This window comes from Schistocerca americana, chromosome 4, assembly GCF_021461395.2.
Source record: "Schistocerca americana isolate TAMUIC-IGC-003095 chromosome 4, iqSchAmer2.1, whole genome shotgun sequence".
NCBI classification, from domain to species: domain Eukaryota; kingdom Metazoa; phylum Arthropoda; class Insecta; order Orthoptera; family Acrididae; genus Schistocerca; species Schistocerca americana.
Window position 1 is genome coordinate 23,290,828 of NC_060122.1, and position 19,637 is coordinate 23,310,464.

The 19,637-nt window shown below is 40.4% G+C and overlaps 1 protein-coding gene across 1 annotated transcript in view; it reads right to left on the minus strand.

Annotated features, from left to right (window-relative positions):
- Nucleotides 1-19,637, minus strand: part of LOC124612687 (ATP-dependent RNA helicase DDX51) — a 153,140-nt gene that overhangs the window by 121,958 nt on the left and 11,545 nt on the right. Inside the window, exon 2 of the mRNA XM_047141022.1 lies at nt 13,538-13,976. Within this exon, the coding sequence (XP_046996978.1) occupies nt 13,538-13,976 (439 nt within the window). The remainder of the gene's footprint in view (nt 1-13,537; nt 13,977-19,637) is intronic.

A 19,637-nucleotide genomic window follows, 5' to 3' on the forward strand; every position in this document is an offset into this window, starting at 1 on the left:
TCTCAATGTAGACAAGTGTAATGTGCTGCGAATACACAGAAAGAAAGATCATTTAGCTACAATATAGCAGGTCAGCAACTGGAAGCAGTTAATTCCATAAATGATCTGGGAGTAGGCATTAGGAGTCATTTAAAATGGAATGATCATATAAAGGTGAACATCGGTAAAGCAGATGCCAGACTGAGATTCATTGGAAGAATCCTAAGGAAATGCAATCCGAAAACAAAGGAAGTAGGTTACAGTACACTTGTTCGCCCACTGCTTGAATACTGCTCAGCGGCGGGGGATCTGTGCCAGATAGGGATGATAGAAGAGATAGAGAAGATCCAACAGAGAGCAGCGCGCTTCTTTACAGGATCATTTAGTAATCGCGAAAGCGTTACGGAGATGATAGATAAACTCCAGTGGAAGACTCTGCAGGAGAGACGCTCAGTAGCTCGGTACGGGCTTTTGTTAAAGTTTCGAGAACATACCTTCACCGAAGAGTCAAGCAGTATATTGCTCCCTCCTACGTATATCTCGCGAAGAGACCGTGAGGATAAAATCAGAGAGATTAGAGCCCACACAAAGGCATACTGACAATCTTTCTTTCCACGGACAATACGAGACTGGAATAGAGGGGAGAATTGATAGAGGTACTCAAGGTACCCTCCGCCACACATCGTCAGGTGGCTTGCGGAGTATGGATGTAGACGTAGATGGAGAGAGAGAGAGAGAGAGAGAGAGAGAGAGAGAGAGAGAGAGAGAGAGAGAGAGAGAGAGACTTTCAAGATGGTACTAGAAAACTTCCTTGGAAGAAGATAAGCTACCAACAACACAGCAATGGTGAATGACATGATCAGGGTACATCAAGATCTGTGGCGCAATATGTATCTGAAGGTACGTGATGGATTGACTCCCATCTGGACTATTTCACAGAGAGTTGTAGTGACATGTCATATGAACATGGAGAAAGATTCTATAAAGTCATTTCTACTATAGACCAGCATTATGAAGGGAAGTGGGCATCTTTTTTGTTAGTAGATTACTGCTGGAATATCATTCAAGAGAAGAACAATTATTAACAGAACAGAAAAAAGTGACGTGCATTGCTATATGGTGACTCATTATTTGTCACTTTTCTGTAACTGCTCATGTGAAATAAATGGTACAAAGCAAATATACTAAGAGTGCTATGTTATATGTCAGATTCCAACCTACCTTAAAGTGATGAACTTAATAATATCATAAAAAAGCTGATTTGTCTGTCAAGTTTCAGTTAATGTGAACTGCACTACATAAAAAACATACAGAAAAAAATAAAATTGAGATTTCTCATAACTATCACGGACAGAAAAAAACAACAAACAAGTTAGAATTCAGCACTCACTCATAGTACAACTAGGAACACAATGTAACTTTTCAGAAATAGGGAAAGGGTTTTTGTCTGCAGAACGCTGATTTTAGCAATCTTGGCACTTGAAAATTTATTCAGAGGTGATAACTTTGAACTCTTATATTTTGGAAAGCTCACTTCCATGAAGTTTGTTCAGCATTAATTACAAAGAACAAGTTTTACTCTAGAAGATCCTATAATTTTTTATGTGCGCCCAAGTTAATATGTATTTTCATGCAAAATTTCATAGCTGAAGAAATGCAGCTGTTAATTATTTGGCATATTGCTGTTTCACAATTGTAAAATACACTTTGATGGCAAGAGAAATCCTCTTGTTCCTTGCTGAACAAACACTGAAATTTTTAAGCAACATGGAAAAGTACACTTTTATACACTATACCTTAAATATTTGATAAGCTCGTCCAAGTCCTTTATAAGCATGGATTAGGTGCTGATCCTAAAGTTCTCTTCAATCATTAACCCATCACCGCACACTGTCTTTGGCTGGGGAGTCAGTTTTTCCATTACTATGACAATGTGTGCTACTTCAAACCAACAATGGTCACTGTTGTTATTTCTCTGTTACAGTTATTCAGTTCAAGACTGTTAAGAAGAGTTGGGTGTTTTTGCAGAGCATGGTGGTTATTTCTATTTTTATTGGTGTGGCTGCGTCTAAGGTACAGCGATTGTCATTTTCTGGCTGCTGCATAATGTAATAGTGTTTGGTACTAGTGAAGGCCAAAACACTTTACTGCATTTTGCGTTCAAGTGTGTGAAAACATGCTGCCCTCTTGCACTTCCGTGGTAAATGTTACATTTTCCAAACTTTTCAGATTTATTTATCATGGCTCGCCAAAATTTTAAAACTGTTGAAGAGGTAATAGAATACCTATCTTCTGAAGCAATAGAAGCAGCAGATATGGAAACTCTACCTCCATAAGTAGATGAGAGGATCGATAACAAGATATTTAAGGTGAGCCATTAGGAAATACCTATGTAAATGACATAAAATAATAGAGGGAAACATTCCACGTGGGAAAAATATATCTAAAAACAAAGATGATGTAACTTACCAAACGAAAGTGTTGGTATGTTGATAGAGACACTAACAAACACAAACACAGACACAAAATTCAAGCTTTCGCAACCCACAGTTGCTTCATCAGGAAAGAGGGAAGGAGAGGGAAAGACAAAAGGATGTGGGTTTTAAGGGAGAGGGTAAGGAGTCATTACAATCCCGGGAGCGGAAAGACTTACCTTAGGGGGAAAAAGGGACAGGTATACACTTGCGCGCGCGCGCGCCCACACACACACACACACACACACACACACACACACACACACACACACACACACACATCCATCCGCACATATACAGACACAAGCAGACATGTGTAAAGGCAAAGAGTTTGGGCAGAGATGTCAGTCGAGGTGGAAGTACAGAGGCAAAGGTGTTGTTGAATGACAGGTGAGGTATGAGCAGCGGCAACTTGAAACTAGCGGAGGTTGAGGCCTGGTGGGTAATGGGAAGAGAGGTTATATTGAAGGGCAAGTTCCCATCTCCGGAGTTCTGATAGGTTGGTGTTAGTGGGAAGTATCCAGATAACCCGGACGGTGTAACACTGTGCCAAGATGTGCTGGCCGTGCACCAAGGCATGTTTAGCCACAGGGTGATCCTCATTACCAACAAACACTGTCTGCTTGTGTCCGTTCATGCGAATGGACAGTTAGTTACTGGTCATTCCCACATAGAAAGCTTCACAGTGTAGGCAGGTCAGTTGGTAAATCACGTGGGTGCTTTCACACGTGGCTCTGCCTTTGATCGTGTACACCTTCCGGGTTACGGGACTGGAGTAGGTGGTATTGAGAGGTGCATGGGACAGGTTTTACACCGGGGGCGGTTACAAGGGTAGGAGCCAGAGGGTAGGGAAGGTGGTTTGGGGATTTTGTATTTGTTGGGTTCCTGATCTTCACTGGCTATCACAAATTATCCAGTGAAAAGAGATAATTGGTCTGAGGATGATCATCTTGGTATTCAAATAGTGACAGATGCAATGAGTTGTAAGAGGTATCTTAACTGTAATCTGTATTATGTTTCAATAAGAATGAAAAGGCCAATAAAAACAAAATCTTTCAAAATGAAACCATCAGCAGAGAGAGGCTCTGGTTCAGAGTTATCAAAGATGGAGAGTCTTTCAGGAAAATGTAGCAACTGATGAGATGATTGAGAGATAATATGGACATCACTTTATATAGCAGTTTATCAGCCTTAAGCCCATGCACTTTGGATACAAACTATGGGCCTTTTGTGGTACACATGGTTACCGCAACAACTTCTTACTATACTGTGGGAACGATCAGATGGATGACAATGAGGATCTGCAACTGGATTCCAAAGTTTTTTGAAAATGTTGTCCATTATTGACAAACCGAACAGTCATAATGTATATTTTGCAATTACTTTACTAGTCGCAATCTGCTCATCCAACTAAGCTAGGATTCCGTGCATGTGGAACCATATGAGAAAACAGAACAAGGAAATGCCCCTATCACTAGACAAAGTAATAGAAAAACAAGGGTTGTGATATTCTGAGATCAGATTTGATAGCGAGAAGGAAATTTTGGTAACAAAATTGAATGCTAACGTGTGTTTCACTAGCAACCAACTTTGACACCCTGCTCCCTACTGTTGAAGTCCAACCTTGGAATTCACCATGAAAGAAAAGCTTAGTGTTCCACAACCACGTGCACTGAACACATACAAGAATTTCATTGGAGGCATCAGTCTTCATGATTGGCTAATAGACAAACATACAATTGCAGTTAATGGTAAAATGTGGTACTGGTGCGTTTTTACAAGGATTGTAGATCACAAAACAGGCTGCAAGAATATACCTGAAGAAAGGTCTTGAAATGAGGTCAACTAAGGGAAGACCAACAAAACTCATCTCTCAGAACTCATGTACCAGACATACAATACGAGTAGGAACTGTGTGTCATCCAGAAGTGAGAAATGCAAATAAGATACCAATTTGAGAACTGTAAAGGAAAGCCTAGAACACATTGTGGGAAGTGTAATGTTACACTCTGTATGTAATGCTTTCCCAAATATCATATTAGGTGTTCACTAAATTTTGGTTCTGGAAAGGTTTTGGGTTAAAGCTTCTGTGAATTTGAGTTATTGTAAAATAAATAATAATTCTGGGATGTTATGAGTTTATTATTTCCTTATCCTTTGTCATTTTTCCAATATGCAGTGTGAGGATAAAACAACAGCCAAGCACTCAAGTGTTCTCAAATGAAGACGGCCCAAAATTTCACATTTAGGCCCTAAATGAACAAAATTTCCTCATATTTCCATAAATTGCATTTCCAGGATAGTTTTCCAAAAATTATGAATATATGTTAATAAAAACTAAACTGGAAGCTAATGGGTTAAATAGTGTTGGTTCATTGTGGCTTTTGTGCCTATCACTTTAAAGGAAATGATATCCCCATCACCAAAGGGCGAAACCGGCCACATGTGGGGCACTTTTTCAAGGTTCCTTGGCTTACCGCAATTTCCTTGAAGAGATTCCCAGGCTTCACAGTGGCCTGCTTAGCCAACATTACCACACTTCAAGTGGATTGCCTAATGAGCGTCAATCTGGAATTTAGTCTACGAAGTTACCACTTATCAATGTCACAACAGTAGAAATTTTGCATCAAACGTTTGAATGAAACATCTTGGAAAGTGTAATGGTACCTCAGAGGGGATGAATCAGGAACTAGCTGCTTTTCTTTGGGAGCCAAGTAGCCCCCCTGAGAGGAGAGTAACACATACATGAAGGATTACAAAGATCCACAAAAATAAACAGAACATAATGTTCTTTGAATGAAATTTCACAAACGTTACCAATCTAGCCACCAGTTGTAAATGTAGAGAACATACTGGCCAAACTGGAAAGCTGAATCTTCCAATTGAGGTATTTCCTACTGAATTCAATGCTGTGGCAACATATGACATCAAGTCTCCAGATTGTTGTTTTTCTGGAATCCTTTGCAAATCAATTGGAATGCACTTGCAATTTTCTCTTGTTCTAGTAACTGCTAGATACGGAAGAAAACTTTTCTGCTTGCCCCATTTTAGCTGATCCTATCAGAGTATTTTAAACAAGTGTGAATTTGATTGTTGTAGAATTTTGGTGGAAAAATGTGAGTGAATTACACTGTATTAAAATTTTGGTTTCTTTAAAGCGCTGCAAGCTAACCTTCACAGCCTATCATTTGACAGTTGCTCAAAACCTGTCACATACAGACTTACCATGGCTGGCTGTAAAGAAATACAGTTCAGTCTTTATATCTAAATCATGGTGATGTAACACAAATATATATGACTTTTAAATTGTTTGTACAGGGCAGCAGATTCATCACTACAGTACAAAATTTTCTGTAATTACATCACCTTCAGTTTTGAGAAGTTCTCCAAACTGTCACAAAAATATTGAACAGCTGTTATGCTGTACCCACAATACACAAAATGTTTTATTATTATTATTATTATTTACAGCATTTGAGTATTTTCGGACACACAAATTACAATGAGGTGTACAGTAGCTTGACTGCTTACCCTATGAAAACATCACACAGAAATATGAGCAACAATTGAGTAGCTTTCTGCAAAATTTTAATTTTCTTTCAAAGTTTTAAGATATTGTGCTTGGTTTTTCAAAATGAAATGCTGAATTGTCAACTCAGAAATGGCTGTATTTCATTAGGAGGAAAACCACTTCAAAGTGCAACTATATTTGCTATCAAGTTCTGTGTATGGCGAACTTCATTTTATGTAACTCTTCAGCAGTAATAAAACAAGTGCTAAGTATTTGACACATGGCCAAATATGCATCTGAACGAAAGTGCTTGCTAATTTTTGCCAGTCTGTGGGTAGGCAAAATATGTCAGTCAATATTCTCAGTTTATTTGCTAGTCTGGTCAACTGGGCACTAAATGATGAAGACAAATGGTCACTTCATCACTGAGCTGACAATCTGTGTTGGACTTAAAAGTCAATAGGTGTCAGCTGGAATTTTTAAGTTGCCAAAACTGAGTTATGTAGCTCTTCAGCTGTTGGCTCCATCCATACTGAAGTGCAGCACAAATTCATACTCACAAGAAGAACATTATATTCAGAAATTCATAACCATGCAATATAGTAATTTATTTTGTATTTTATTTAGATGAGATGGCTAAAAGTTTGTTCCATACAAGGCTAATGAAGCTGCTGATTTCTCGTATCTCTGAATAAATAAGACACTACTGTAGGCTTCTCTTGCACAGCCACTATTCAGATAATGATATGACTTCAACTTCAGTGAAAAAACAATTAAAGGTTTTGGCCACTGGCCTTCATCATCAACACACACACACACACACACACACACACACACACACACACCACTGCAGTCTCAGGCAACTGAAATCACATTGCGAGCGGCAGCACCAGTGCATGATGGGAGTGGAGACTGGGTGGGGGTAAGGAGGTGGCCGGGGTGGGGTGGGGGGGGGGGTGAAGGGATAGAATGGTGGGGATTGTGGACAATTAAGTGCTGCATGTTAGACAGAGGGCAGAGGAGAGGTGGGGAGGGGGGAGGGAAGTAGCAGAAATGAAAGACATAAGTAGACTGGGTGGTTGTGGTGGAATGAGGCTGTATAGTGCTGAAATAGGGACAGGGAAGGGGCTGGATGGGTGAGGACAGTGACTAATGAAGATTGAGGCCAGGAGGGTTACAGAAACGTAGAATGTATTGCAGGGAAAGTTCCCACCCGTGCAATTCAGAAAAGCTGGTGTCAGTGGGAAGATTCCACATGGCACACACTGTGAAGCAGTCATTGAAATGAAGGATATCACATTTGGCAGCGTGTTAAGCAAGAGGGTGGTCCACTTGTTTCTTGGCCACAATTTGTCGATGGCCATTCATGTGGACAGACAGCTTGTTGGTTGTCATGCCCACATAGAATGCAGCACAGTGGTTGCAGATTAGCTTGTAGACCACATGACTGGTTTCACAGGTATTCCTGTCGTTGATGGGCTAGGTGATGTTAGTGACTGGACTGGAGTAGGTGGTGGTGGGAGGATGTATGGGACAGGTCTTGCATCTTGGTCTACAGGTGTATCAGCCTTGAGGTAAGGGATTGGGAGCAAGGGTTGGGTAAGGATGGACAACGAAATGCTGGCGGAGAATGTAATTCAGCTGCTCCAGTCCTGGGTAGTACTGAATTACAAGGGGAATGCTCCTCTGCGGCCAGATGGTGGGACGTTGGGAGGTGGTGGGAGACTGGAAAGATAAGGCACGGGAGATTTTCTTTTGTACAAGGTTGGGAGGATAATTACGGTCAGTTAAGGCTTCAGTGAGACCCATGGTATATTTCGAGAGGGACTGCTCATCACTGCACATGCGATGATCATGGGTGGCTAGGCTGTACAGAAGGGACTGCTTGGAATGGAATGGTTGGCAGCTGTCTATGTGGAGGTATTGCTGGTGGTTAGTACGTTTGACAAGGACAGAGGTACTGATGTAGCCATCTTTGAGGTGGAGTCAACATCTAGGAAGGTGGCTTGTTGTGTTGAGTAGGATCAGGTGAAGCAAATGGGGGAGAAGTTGTTGAGGTTCTGGAGGAGTCTTTTTGCTGTGGCTATCTTTGACTCAGCATCTCCGCTGTATGGTGAGTGGCACTTTCCTTCTCATAATAACGTTAACATTCCATCCTGGATTTTCCATTGTTTAAAGTTAATTTATAACATGCAGAAGGAGTCATTGCTAGCAGTTTCAATAACATGTACTAACAAAAATTTATAACTAGTGCTAATCTACTCATACTACTAATTATGGTAATTACTCTATATATTTATGTTATGAGAAAAACAACTACTTTGAAAAATGCCACTGTTCCTCCTCCTGTACTTTTCAGCTGCTGTTTTTATCCAATACTTCAAATTAAGCATTTATGTAAAGTTACAAACACTTCTACCAACTGTAATGGTTGAGCTCTGTCTGATACAAATATCAGAGTTATGCAAAAAAGAGGATGTTGTTGTCACAAGAAACAAAACTGGCAGTGTATGGGTCATGGTGTGAAATATTTGATCCCTTAATCAGCTGAATAGGTTAGAGAATTTAAAAAGTGAGTAGCAATCTACTCTATTCGTAATTATAGATAGTCCAATCTGGAATTTCCGCTCTTTGATTTTGCGTAACAGCTCCTTTCCATCCTACAACCATGTAATATTTTCCTTTGTTATTACTCTCTAAAGCATTGTTCTACTCACTGTCAATTTTTTTCCCATCTTTTCTATTTTTTTCACAGCCTTCCAAACCACACATCATCTGACATCTGAGTTGCATTGCATCATTGGTCTCGTGTGTGCGCAACACACCACTGTGTGACTGAGTGGATTACTGGTGCAGCTTCTCATGCCCCAAATTCTTCACAGCAATAATTATAATTATAAATGTTTTAGTTGGACCACTTTTTTCACTTTGTGATAGATGGCGCCGTAATAGACACAAACACATGGCTTACAATTTTAGACGAACAGTTGGTAACAGATAGGTTTTTTTAAATTAAAATACAGAACGTAGGTACGTCTGAACATTTTATTTCGGTTGTTCCAATGTGATACATGTACCTTTGTGAACTTATCATTTCTGAGAATGCATGCTGTTAAAGCGTGATTACCTGTAAATACCACATTAATGCAATAAATGCTCAAAATGATGTCTGTCAACCTCAATGCATTTGGCAATATGTGTAGCGACATTCCTCTACAAAGCGAGTAGTTCGCCTTCCGTAATGTTCGCACATGCACTGACAATGCGCTGACACATGTTGTCAGGTGTTGTCGGTGGATCACGATAGCAAACATCCTTCAACTGTCCCCACAGAAAGAAATCCGGGGACATCAGATCCGGTGAACGCGCGGGCCATTGTATGGTGCTTTGACGACCAATCCACCTGTCAAGAAATATGCTATTCAATACAGCTTCAACTGCACGCGAGTTGTGTGTCGGACATCCATCATGTTGGAAGTACAGTGCCATTCTGTCATGCAGTGAAACATCTTGCAGTAACATCGGTAGAACATTACGTAAGAAATCAGCATACATTGAACCATTTAGATTGCCATCGATAAAAGGGGGGCCAATTATTCTTCCTCCCATAATGCCGCACCATACATTAACCTGCCAAGGTCACTGATGTTCCATTTGTCGCAGCCGTCGTGGATTTTCCGTTGCCCAATAGTGCATATTAAGCCGTTTTACATTATCGCTTCGTCGCTAAATAGAACACGTGCAAAAAATCCGTCATCATCCCATAATTTCTCTTGTGCGCAGTGGCAGAACTGTACATGACGTTCAAAGTCGTCGCAACACAATTCCTGACGCATAGAAATATGGTACGTGTGCAATCAATGTTGATGTAGCATTCTCAACACTGACGTTTTTGAGATTCCCCATTCTCGCGCAATTTGTCTGCTACCGATGTGCAGATTAGCAGCGACAGCACCTAAAACACCTACTTGGGCATCATCATTTGTTGCAGGTCGTGGTCGACATTTCACATGTGGCTGAACACTTCCTGTTTCCTTAAATAACGTAACTATCTGGCGAACGGTCCAGACACTTGGATGATGTCATCCAGGATACCGAGCAGCATACATAGCACACGCCCGTTGGGCATTTTATCACAATAGCCATACATCAACACGATATCGACCTTTTCCGCAATTGGTAAACGGTCCATTTTAACACAGGCAATGTATCACGAAGCAAATACCGTCCGCACTGGCGGAATGTTACGTGATACCACGAACTTATACGTTTGTGACTATTAAAGCGCCATCTATCACAAAGCAAAAATGTGGTCCAACTAAAACATTCATATTTCTTTACGTACTACACAAATATGCAATAAAAAATTGGGGTGCCTATTAAAAAAACACAGTTGATATCCATTTGACCTATGGCAGCACCATCTAGCGGGCCAACCATAGTGCCATCTGGTTTCCCCCTTCAAGCTAGACGAGTTTCGTTCTTTGTAGTTTTTTTGTTTGATGCTTATTTCGTGAGATATTTGGCCCGGTCAATATCAAAGGACCACCCTGTGTAGAAGTAATCCGATAAATGAAATTTACATTACCTACACGGTCAAGAAGAATAAGTTTTGCAGCGTCAGAAGAAAAAGCACCTAACATGGAGTTGTGCAGATCTCTACTACAAGGAAGTAAGTTCTGCTTAATACAGACTCAATGGGGAGACCCTCCAAAAACTAAAATTTGGGCATTAACTGAAAATAATTGGTGGGTTTAATGTGGACAGAGGTGCGGCTGGAGCCATCAGAGAGCTGGAGGTCAACATCTAGATGGCATGCTGGGTTGAGGAGGACGATGTGAAGCAGATGGAAGATAAGATGTTGAGGTTGTGAAGGAATGAAGATAGGATGTCTTGGCCTTGGGTTGAGATCATGAAGATCTCATCAATGAAGTTGAACTAGACTAGGGGTTTGGTGTTTTGTGAGGCTAGAAGGTCTCCTCTAGATAGCCCATAAAAAGGTTGGCATACGAGGATGCAATGGCTGTGCCGTGGATTTGTTTACACACTTTCCCTTCAAATAGTAGTTGTGGGTTACAATCAAGTTAGTAAGGTGTAAGACGAATGAGGTAGTGGATTTCGAATCTGAAGGACATTGGGAGAGGTAGTGTTCAATAGAATGAGGGATGTTGGTGTATGGAGAGGTGGTGTCAACAGTCACGAATAGGAAACCAGGAGGTAAAAGGGTGGACAATGTGGAGAGTCAGTGAAGGTGTCTTTGAGGTGGGAGGCTAGATTATGGGCAATTGGTTAGAGGTGTTCATCAATGAGTGCCGAAATTCTTTCAGTGGAGAAACAATAACCAGCCACAAAGGGAAATCCTGGATTGTTGGGTTTGTGGATTTTGGGGAGCACGTAGAAGGTGGGAATGCGGGATGTCATAGGGGTGAGGACTGAAATAGATTCAGGGAAGACATGCTGGGAAAGGCCTAAGGCTTTAAAGCAGGGGCTGGAGTTTGTGTTGGACTTCTGGGATGGGATAACTCTGGAGGAGTCAGACAACTGACAGAGGCCTTCTGCCACGTAGTCACTGCGATTCATAACAACAGTGGTGGAACCTTTGCCTGCAAGTAGTATGAATAGGTGAGGATTTGTTTTGAAATTGTGTATGGTTGTTCTTTCTTCTGCTGAAAGATTGGTGTGGTGGGAAAGGGACGGATGGTTGAGACTAAGTTAGAGGTAAGGAATTCCTGGAAGGTGACCAGCAGGTGGGAGAGGGGGGGGGGGGGGGGGGGGGGGATCACAGTTGGATGGTCGTGTGAACTGGAAAAGGCAGGATTCAATTTTGGCATTAGAGAGGTTTTGGCTAGAGGGACTGACAGCAAAAAAGTGCTTCCATGGCAGGGATTGGGAGAAGGAGAATAGGTTTTTGACAAGTCCAGCATGGTTGAAGTTGGGTGTAGGGCTAAAAGTGAGGCCTTTGGATAGAAATTAAACTTCTGTGGTGCTGAGGGTTTTGGTGGAAAGGTTAACAGCAGTGTTACGGGAATGCTTTGGCTCTGGATTTGGTGGAGGGTTGGTAGGAAGTTTTGGGGGATGTGGCAAGTTGAAAAAATCAGCTAGGCAGGGATTAGCTGCTATGAGGGGTGGATGAGGAGGAACACTGTGTGTATGATACAGGTTTGATAGTGGTTCCCCGAGGTGGCAGTAGGATATCAGCAAGTTGGATAATTTATGGAGAACACCCATCCAGGTGCTGGAGAGCAAGGGATTTAATTTCGGAGATGTGATGTATGGAGTAAGGATTGCAGAGCAGTAGTACACTGCGGAGGAAGCAGGAGTGGTTCTGGAATGCCTGTGCCCTGGAGATATGTTTTAACAATCAGTCAGTTTAATAAGACATGGTTGCAAAATACTTACAAAAATTATTCACAGAAGAAGGGAAAAACTGGCAAAGGCTGACCTGAGTGAAGACCAGTTTGGTTTCTGGAGAAATGCAGCTATATAACAGGCAATAACTGACCTTATGACATATCCTAAATGCTAGGTTGAAGAAAGGCAAACCTGCATTTGTAGATTTAGAGAAAGCAAATGACAATTTTGACTGGACTATATGATTTGAATTTTGACCGTGGCTGGGATACAACATGGGGAGCAGAAAGTTATCTAAAAAAAGCGGCTCTTAAGTGTTGAAGGACACAAAAGGGAAGCAGCAGTTGAGAAAGAAGTGAGGCAGGGTTGCTTTATGACAAAATTAACTGCTTACTGCAAATATCTGTTCAACATAAGTTACGATGTACTGCTGAATGCGTCTAGCTCACAACACTATTAAAGGACAAACTTCTTAAATTGGAGCAACTACAGATCTGTGACTGTATGTTCACTGAAAGCATTACAACTGGCTGTCCCCAAGCAATTTTGTAATCTTGAAATGGGAAACTTTCACTTTACCTTACAATTTTATATTTGGCTGCATTCAACAGTGGCTTAGTAGTAAGGATACAGGAGGAACAGCTTTTACCGCCCTGTTGACACTAATGTTACTGGAGGTGGACCCCATGTTCAGATTTCAGGATGGAGAAGGAAATATGATGTGGCACTTTTGAAGAAACCAATGCATAATTTACTTGTATTGATTTATGGAAACTGTAACAATACTAAGCCTGGATGGTTGGATACGGGATTTGAGTCCCATTCCTTATGAACAGAGGCCAGTATTTTACCTGTGTACCACCCTTCTCAGGACTTTAATAACATCTAAACTGTGTTGTCCACTACATCTAATAAATACAAGCACATGTAACAGCTTCATGTTAGAGCAAGACAATAGTCGGCAGCTCAGAATCACAATCATCATCCATTAGCCAGCACATGTGATTATTCCACTTATGACATTACTGACAAGGTGAAATACCTGGCATAATTTCCAAACCAATGTGTTACTCACTGCCACGGAAACAAAAAGAAATTTAGTAAGTCTTGTTCTACAAGTTAGAAGTAATGCACCACTGAAACTATGTAATGCGTATATTAACGTGAATTCGGGCAAGCTAGTAACTCTTATCAGACATGTGGCTTTACTTTCCAAAATTACCTTTTGTTTCTTTGCAAAGCTATCAGATCCAAGAACAGTGAATTCACTTTCAGGTAAATTCTCTTCATTATCCACTTCATTTGAATCTTTTATTTCATTTTCAGACTGATATGACTCATCAACCTTTATAAGATCAGTCTGTGCATCATTAGAGATGACATCTCCAGTCTCTGTAATTCTCATATTTTTAACATCCTCGCTATCTGCTTCATTTGCATCTGACAACTTCCGCTTCTTTTTCTTTTTCTTGCTGACACTTTCGCTTTCATTTCCTCCTTGTGGCACTGTAGAGCTCTCAGTGATATACCCAGTTTCATTTTGCAATGTATTGAGTGTGGTTTTTTTCTGTTTCCGCCTCTCTTCAATTTTTTGAAGTAACTTCTGTAAATTCTCCTTCTCTTTTGTACATTGATCTCCACTGCTATCCACAGCCAGGTACCTACAACAAAGAAAATGATTGGATTACAAAAGTAATATTTTGAGACTGATAGCAGATTACACACACTGTACTTTTATTAATTTGCACAACTTCATAACAGAGAGATATAAAATATGCCAACAATTACTGTCTTCTCCGAATATTACATATAAGACAAATCATTGCAAATATTACATGTTAATGAAAATAAGACAAACTGATCACAAAAGGTTAATGTTGAAACACATCTAGCACCCTCTTTTGAATTTACCTTTTTTTCTTTTCTTCTTCTACTTTAAACCATTTTAATGGAACAGTTACTTGTGCATTATGAATGCAATGGCCTGGGGCTGACAAGTCTATGACGGGTGGCAGATAAGCTATCTTTTGGGCCTGTCAGGACGACAAAACTGTCCCACCTGGCTGTCACGGATCAGACTAGTTGGCGGTGAATACGGGATCTGTCAGAAGTGAAGGGAGCTGCCACAATATAAGACTGTACTCAGGGAAACTCTCTACTGTTCCAAGAGCTGGAGCAGACCTGGTGACACGGCCCAATGTTGGTTCTCGGTGTCCGCATCCTGTGAGCACTGTGAGGCGTCAGACCCCGGCTCAAGTGAAGCGACGCTGCACTGCAACAGGGCAGTTGGGTGGTGCCAAGATGACAGCTGGCAGTTGACGTTCCCATGGCTCGGCTGGTGCTGGCCGGCCAGATGGATTCGTAGTGTTTGGCAGCAGTGTGCAGGCGGGGCGACACTGTTCTCCAGACTCTGGACCTCAGCGTATGACTGGTGGGCTGAGGATAACGATAGCCGGGATGCAGGGTAGGGGGGACTGGCAACATAGCGGGCTCGAACGTGATCGGTGGTCTGATCAGTAACTATTAATAACGCCCCAGTGACTCGTTTCTCTGGCCGTCTGCGATGCTGTGTCGACAAGTCATTAAGAGTATCTCACCACAAAGTGACATAATGTGAGGGGCATTTTGCGAGGCGGCCGTGTCACATGTCGCATGCCTTCAGGGTGCTGATTGGAATGCTGTGTCCTGTCTATACCGTAATAAAAATGTCATACACTGTAGTGCTTTGAGAATTTCCGCGTGAATTCTAGAATCACTCAGCCTTCTACTGCCTTGAACACACGATATTTTAAATATAAGTGTGAGAGAGCCTATCTACTGTGAGTTGCGTGTCTGTGTGTGCAGGTTCCAAGTGCATAGTACGAAGACTGTAGACATGGAGGTCAAACGGCACTGACAAGTGTATGCCGGTCGCACCATGGAAGCTGTAGTGAAAGAACAAGGAGTGTTTATGTACCAAGTGTTTATGTATTCTGTGCTGTTGTATAACTTTGACTATTGTATTGAAAAAAAAAAAGAACAGTTGAAATATTGTTAATTATTGTTCGTTTTGGACATGGAGAGGATAAGACAGGTGTTCAGATTCAGATTAAGAATGGACTTGGGTTCTAAGCCAACCTTTTCTTATGTGTAAATGAACTCTGTTTTTAACCTTTGGACAAGCAAAGAGACTTACTTGATAGTGTTTGTTTATGTGGAAAATGAGTTTTGTAAAAGATTGATGTTCAAATAAATGTCATGAAGTTAAGCAAAAGAAACTGCGCATGTATGCTTATTCTTATAAGTAGAAAGAATCTTGAGAAATTCCTGTTCCTAGCAGATATACTTCAGAGAAGAAGAGAAAAGGAGGTTGCAGCAGCAAGGTAACCAGCAAGGAAAGTCGGCTGACCATCTCAAGTAAGTCTATTGTTAAAGAAGTGAGATTTTGCACACGTACTTCGCCACTTCAAATCGTCCAAAGCATTAGAACGTGGCAACCTGTGTGAAACGACATGAAAATAGGAATTTTGAGACAAATACGAGAGAAGATGATATTAGATGTTGCCATAGCAACCGAGCATAACAAGACAAAACAACCAGTTCATGGAACTGGATTCTGCCTAAAAATTCAAATGCTGAAAATTAGTAATTATTACAATGTTATTATCATATATTATATATTATTTTATATTACTGTTATATTACAATGTTGTTATTACAACGTTAAATGAACAGAGAGAAGATCTTGATGTATTAGACTAAGAAGAGATACACTGAGAACAATTCGACTGAGAAGATCTGGTGTAGAGAGTATAACAGCTCTCACACATGGTGGGTAAGCAGACACAGAAACCAACATCCGATGCTGCCAGCATCATTTGCTGTCCATCGGTGCTGACATGCTTCCACATCCACTCACCAGTGCCTATGTAGAAAACAACAACCGACGCCACCAGCATAAGTTGCTGTTCGCCGGTGCTGGTTACACATCCGCTTACCGATGCAGCCTAAACTCTATGTCGGGCGAGCGTAAAACAGAACTTTATTGTTTTAGTAAGAACTGTTCAGTGAACAATACTACTGTAGTTACAAGAGTAATCCCAAAAGTAAGGTCTCCTATTTATTTATAAGTACATAGACCTGTTTATTTCTACAATGGTTTACGTCAGTTTACAGGTTGAACATTTAGCTATTTTTTGACATAATCACCATTTCTGTCGATGCATTTTTGTAGACACTGTGGCAGTTTTTGTACGCCCATGTCATACCAGTTCGCCGCCATGCTGTTCAGAAAGTTACAAGCCTCTTCTCTCACCTCGTCATTGGAGCTGAATCGCTTTCCGGCCAAATGTTCTTTTATCTTAGAGAACAGGTGATAGTCACATGCACCAAGTCAGGTCTACAGGGTGGGTGGGTGATTATGTTCCACTGAAACTGTTGCAGGAGAGCAATGGTTTGCCGAGCGATGTGTGGGTGAGTGTTGTCATGGAGAATGTGTACGCTCTTGTTGCTCAACATTCCTCTTCTCCGGTTCTGAATCGCCCGTTTGAGTTTTTTCAGTCTCACAGTACCTGTCAGCGTTAATTGTGGCCCCAGCGATTCAGCTCCAACGACGAGGTGAAAGAAGAGGTTCATAACTTTCTAAACAGCACGGCGGCGAGCTGGTATGACGTGGGCACACAAAAACTGCCACATTGTCTACAAAAATGTATCGACAGAAATGGTGATTATGTCAAAAAATAACTAAATGTTCAAGCTGTAAACTGATGTACACCACTGTAGAAATAAACAGGTCTATGTACTTATAAAAAAATAAGAGATCTTACTTTTGGGATTACCCTCGTATTATAATCAGAGTTGAATTTTTTTAAATGATTACTAGGCCTAAAGCTGATAAGAATATAGATAACTTAGGACAAATGGAAAAAACTCAAGAATCAGCTATGGTTGTCAAAGTTAGTAAATAGATGCCAGATTGGTCTGAATTAGTAAATTTAATTAAAGCCTAGAGGGCAGATTCAGCCGCTTTAAGAGAGGAACTAAATGAAGCTTCTAATGCTCAGAATGAAACTCTCAAGAAAGAACTTGGCTCAGTAAATTCTCAATTAAATTTGCTAAATGCCAAAGTAGAATCGCAAAGCAAAGAATTTGGTAGTTTATGCGAAAGTATGGTGGCTTTAAAAACTGAATTTGACGATTTAAACAATAAGGTAGAGGATTTGAAATTAGAATTAACGAATGAAGTAACTAACTCTTTAAACCTCCATGTAAATCGACTTTTCACTGACTTTAGTCAAAAACAGAATGATCGAATCTGAAATGAGTGGAAAGTTAGGATCATTTGAAAATGCATGCAATGTTAAGTTTGATGCTGTAAAGCAGGGGTTGCACACTGTAAAAGAGTGCATCGATAAGCAAGATAAGTTAATGACAATAATCCAATCGAAAATTACACGAGTAGATAATGTAGAAAGAAACTTCAAAGATAAACTAACGAACTCAGACATTATAAATGTAAGTAGTTTGCAGGAACAGGCGGAGGAAATGATAGATTGAAAAGTTGTAGCGAGAGTAACCTCTGGGAATGTATCGCCTACTGTTTCTTCCGAACTTTGAGATACCTGAAAGGTTATAGATGACTTGTGGAAAAACGGACAACTTCACTGAATGTTGTTTTAACTAGTGAAGTAGTTACCGATTTGCAATGGGGAGTGAATTCGGGATTATTGAGACAATTCCCTAAGCTTAAACCGGACAGGGATGTACATCCAACTCACTTTTTGAAAAGATTCAATCAAGCTTTGCCAAAGAACTACGAAGATTCTAAGAAAATTGAACTTGCTGGGGGGTAACTTTCAGGGGAAGCCTCAGAATGGGGTACTGTAAATATTGAGAACTTTTCTTCTTGGGAAAACTTCCAGAAGAAATTTAAAGAAAAATATTGGTTGGCTAGTGCACAAGAAAAGTTAATATCAGATTTGTGGGACCCAAAATATTACAATAATATGTGGGGTTCTGTGAGAAAATATTTCGACTGGCATTTAAACAAGGGCGAAGTATTTGGATAAACCGATGGAGGAAGAGGGATTATTTAGAATTTTAATTACACATTTACCCATCTATGAAATGAAAGACATCTTGCGTAGGGGCTGGAAAACGGTTGAAGAATTGTTATCTTTTGTTGAAGCTCTAGATGCAATAAATCAAGACCATAATGAAACTCTACATCAAGGGGAAAATCTGAACTACAAAAGGAATAGTGGTAATAATTTCAAAAAGCATAAAGTCAACCTAGCTAGAGTACACCAGTGCAATAGAAAAAATGGTGATGACAATTGTCAAAAGAAACATCCACCTTCGAATTTAAGTCCAGTAACTTCGCAGGAATTTGTACTGAGTAATAGTAGAACACAAAGTGGTAACATAGTATCTTGATTCGGTAACCAACCTGTGATTACTGATAATGAGGAAAACGTGATGCGATCTGGATCCAGGGCCGGGGCCCAGGTCGTAGAGATACACTGGGAGGCCTAGTTCATAATAAGTATGTTAATTTCACACACAAAATACCTACTAAAGAATGGTTACTGCTGGAAGACCAAAGCCTAGTTATCAACAATCCACAATCTATAATAGCAGGGACCATGGAGACTTCTGAAATTAACATATTTATAGACTCATGGAGCGAAGTGTCACTCATATCCAGCGCATCCTTTAACTTACTACAGACTAAAAAACACTTACCGCTGTTACCAGTAACTGGAGTTTACATAGTTGGTATAACAGGAACGAAAAGTAAAATTGTGAAACACGAAACTCAAGTGAACTGTAGCGTTGGAAATATTCTATTTCGTCAAACACTGTTAATCATAGAGATTATAAATACAGATGTTTTATTTGGTTTACATTGGTTATTAGAATTTAAAGTCATCTTAAACTTTGAGGAAAAACTTCTATGTTTCGGAAAAGGGGTCAGTAGATACTGGATACCATTTGTGACAGACAGGTACATTGGTAAACAAACAACTGAATGTCAGTGTCTGCGATTAACAGCTACCGCACAATTGTCATCAGAGATCAATAGTGTAGGTCATGTATCACGTCAAGCTGACTTACAAGACAAGGTAAACGAGTCTATAATATTAACCAGTGAACAAAAACAAGATTTATATAAAATTCTAATGGAATATGAGGTAGTATTTTCCGATTGTCCAGGTAGTATCAGCGACTACATATGTAAGTTTAAAATCAAAGATGACACTCCATTCTTCTGTAAGCCATATCCAATACCGGTAAGTTTGAAAGAAGCAGCAGGAAATCAACAAAATGATTGATAACAATAT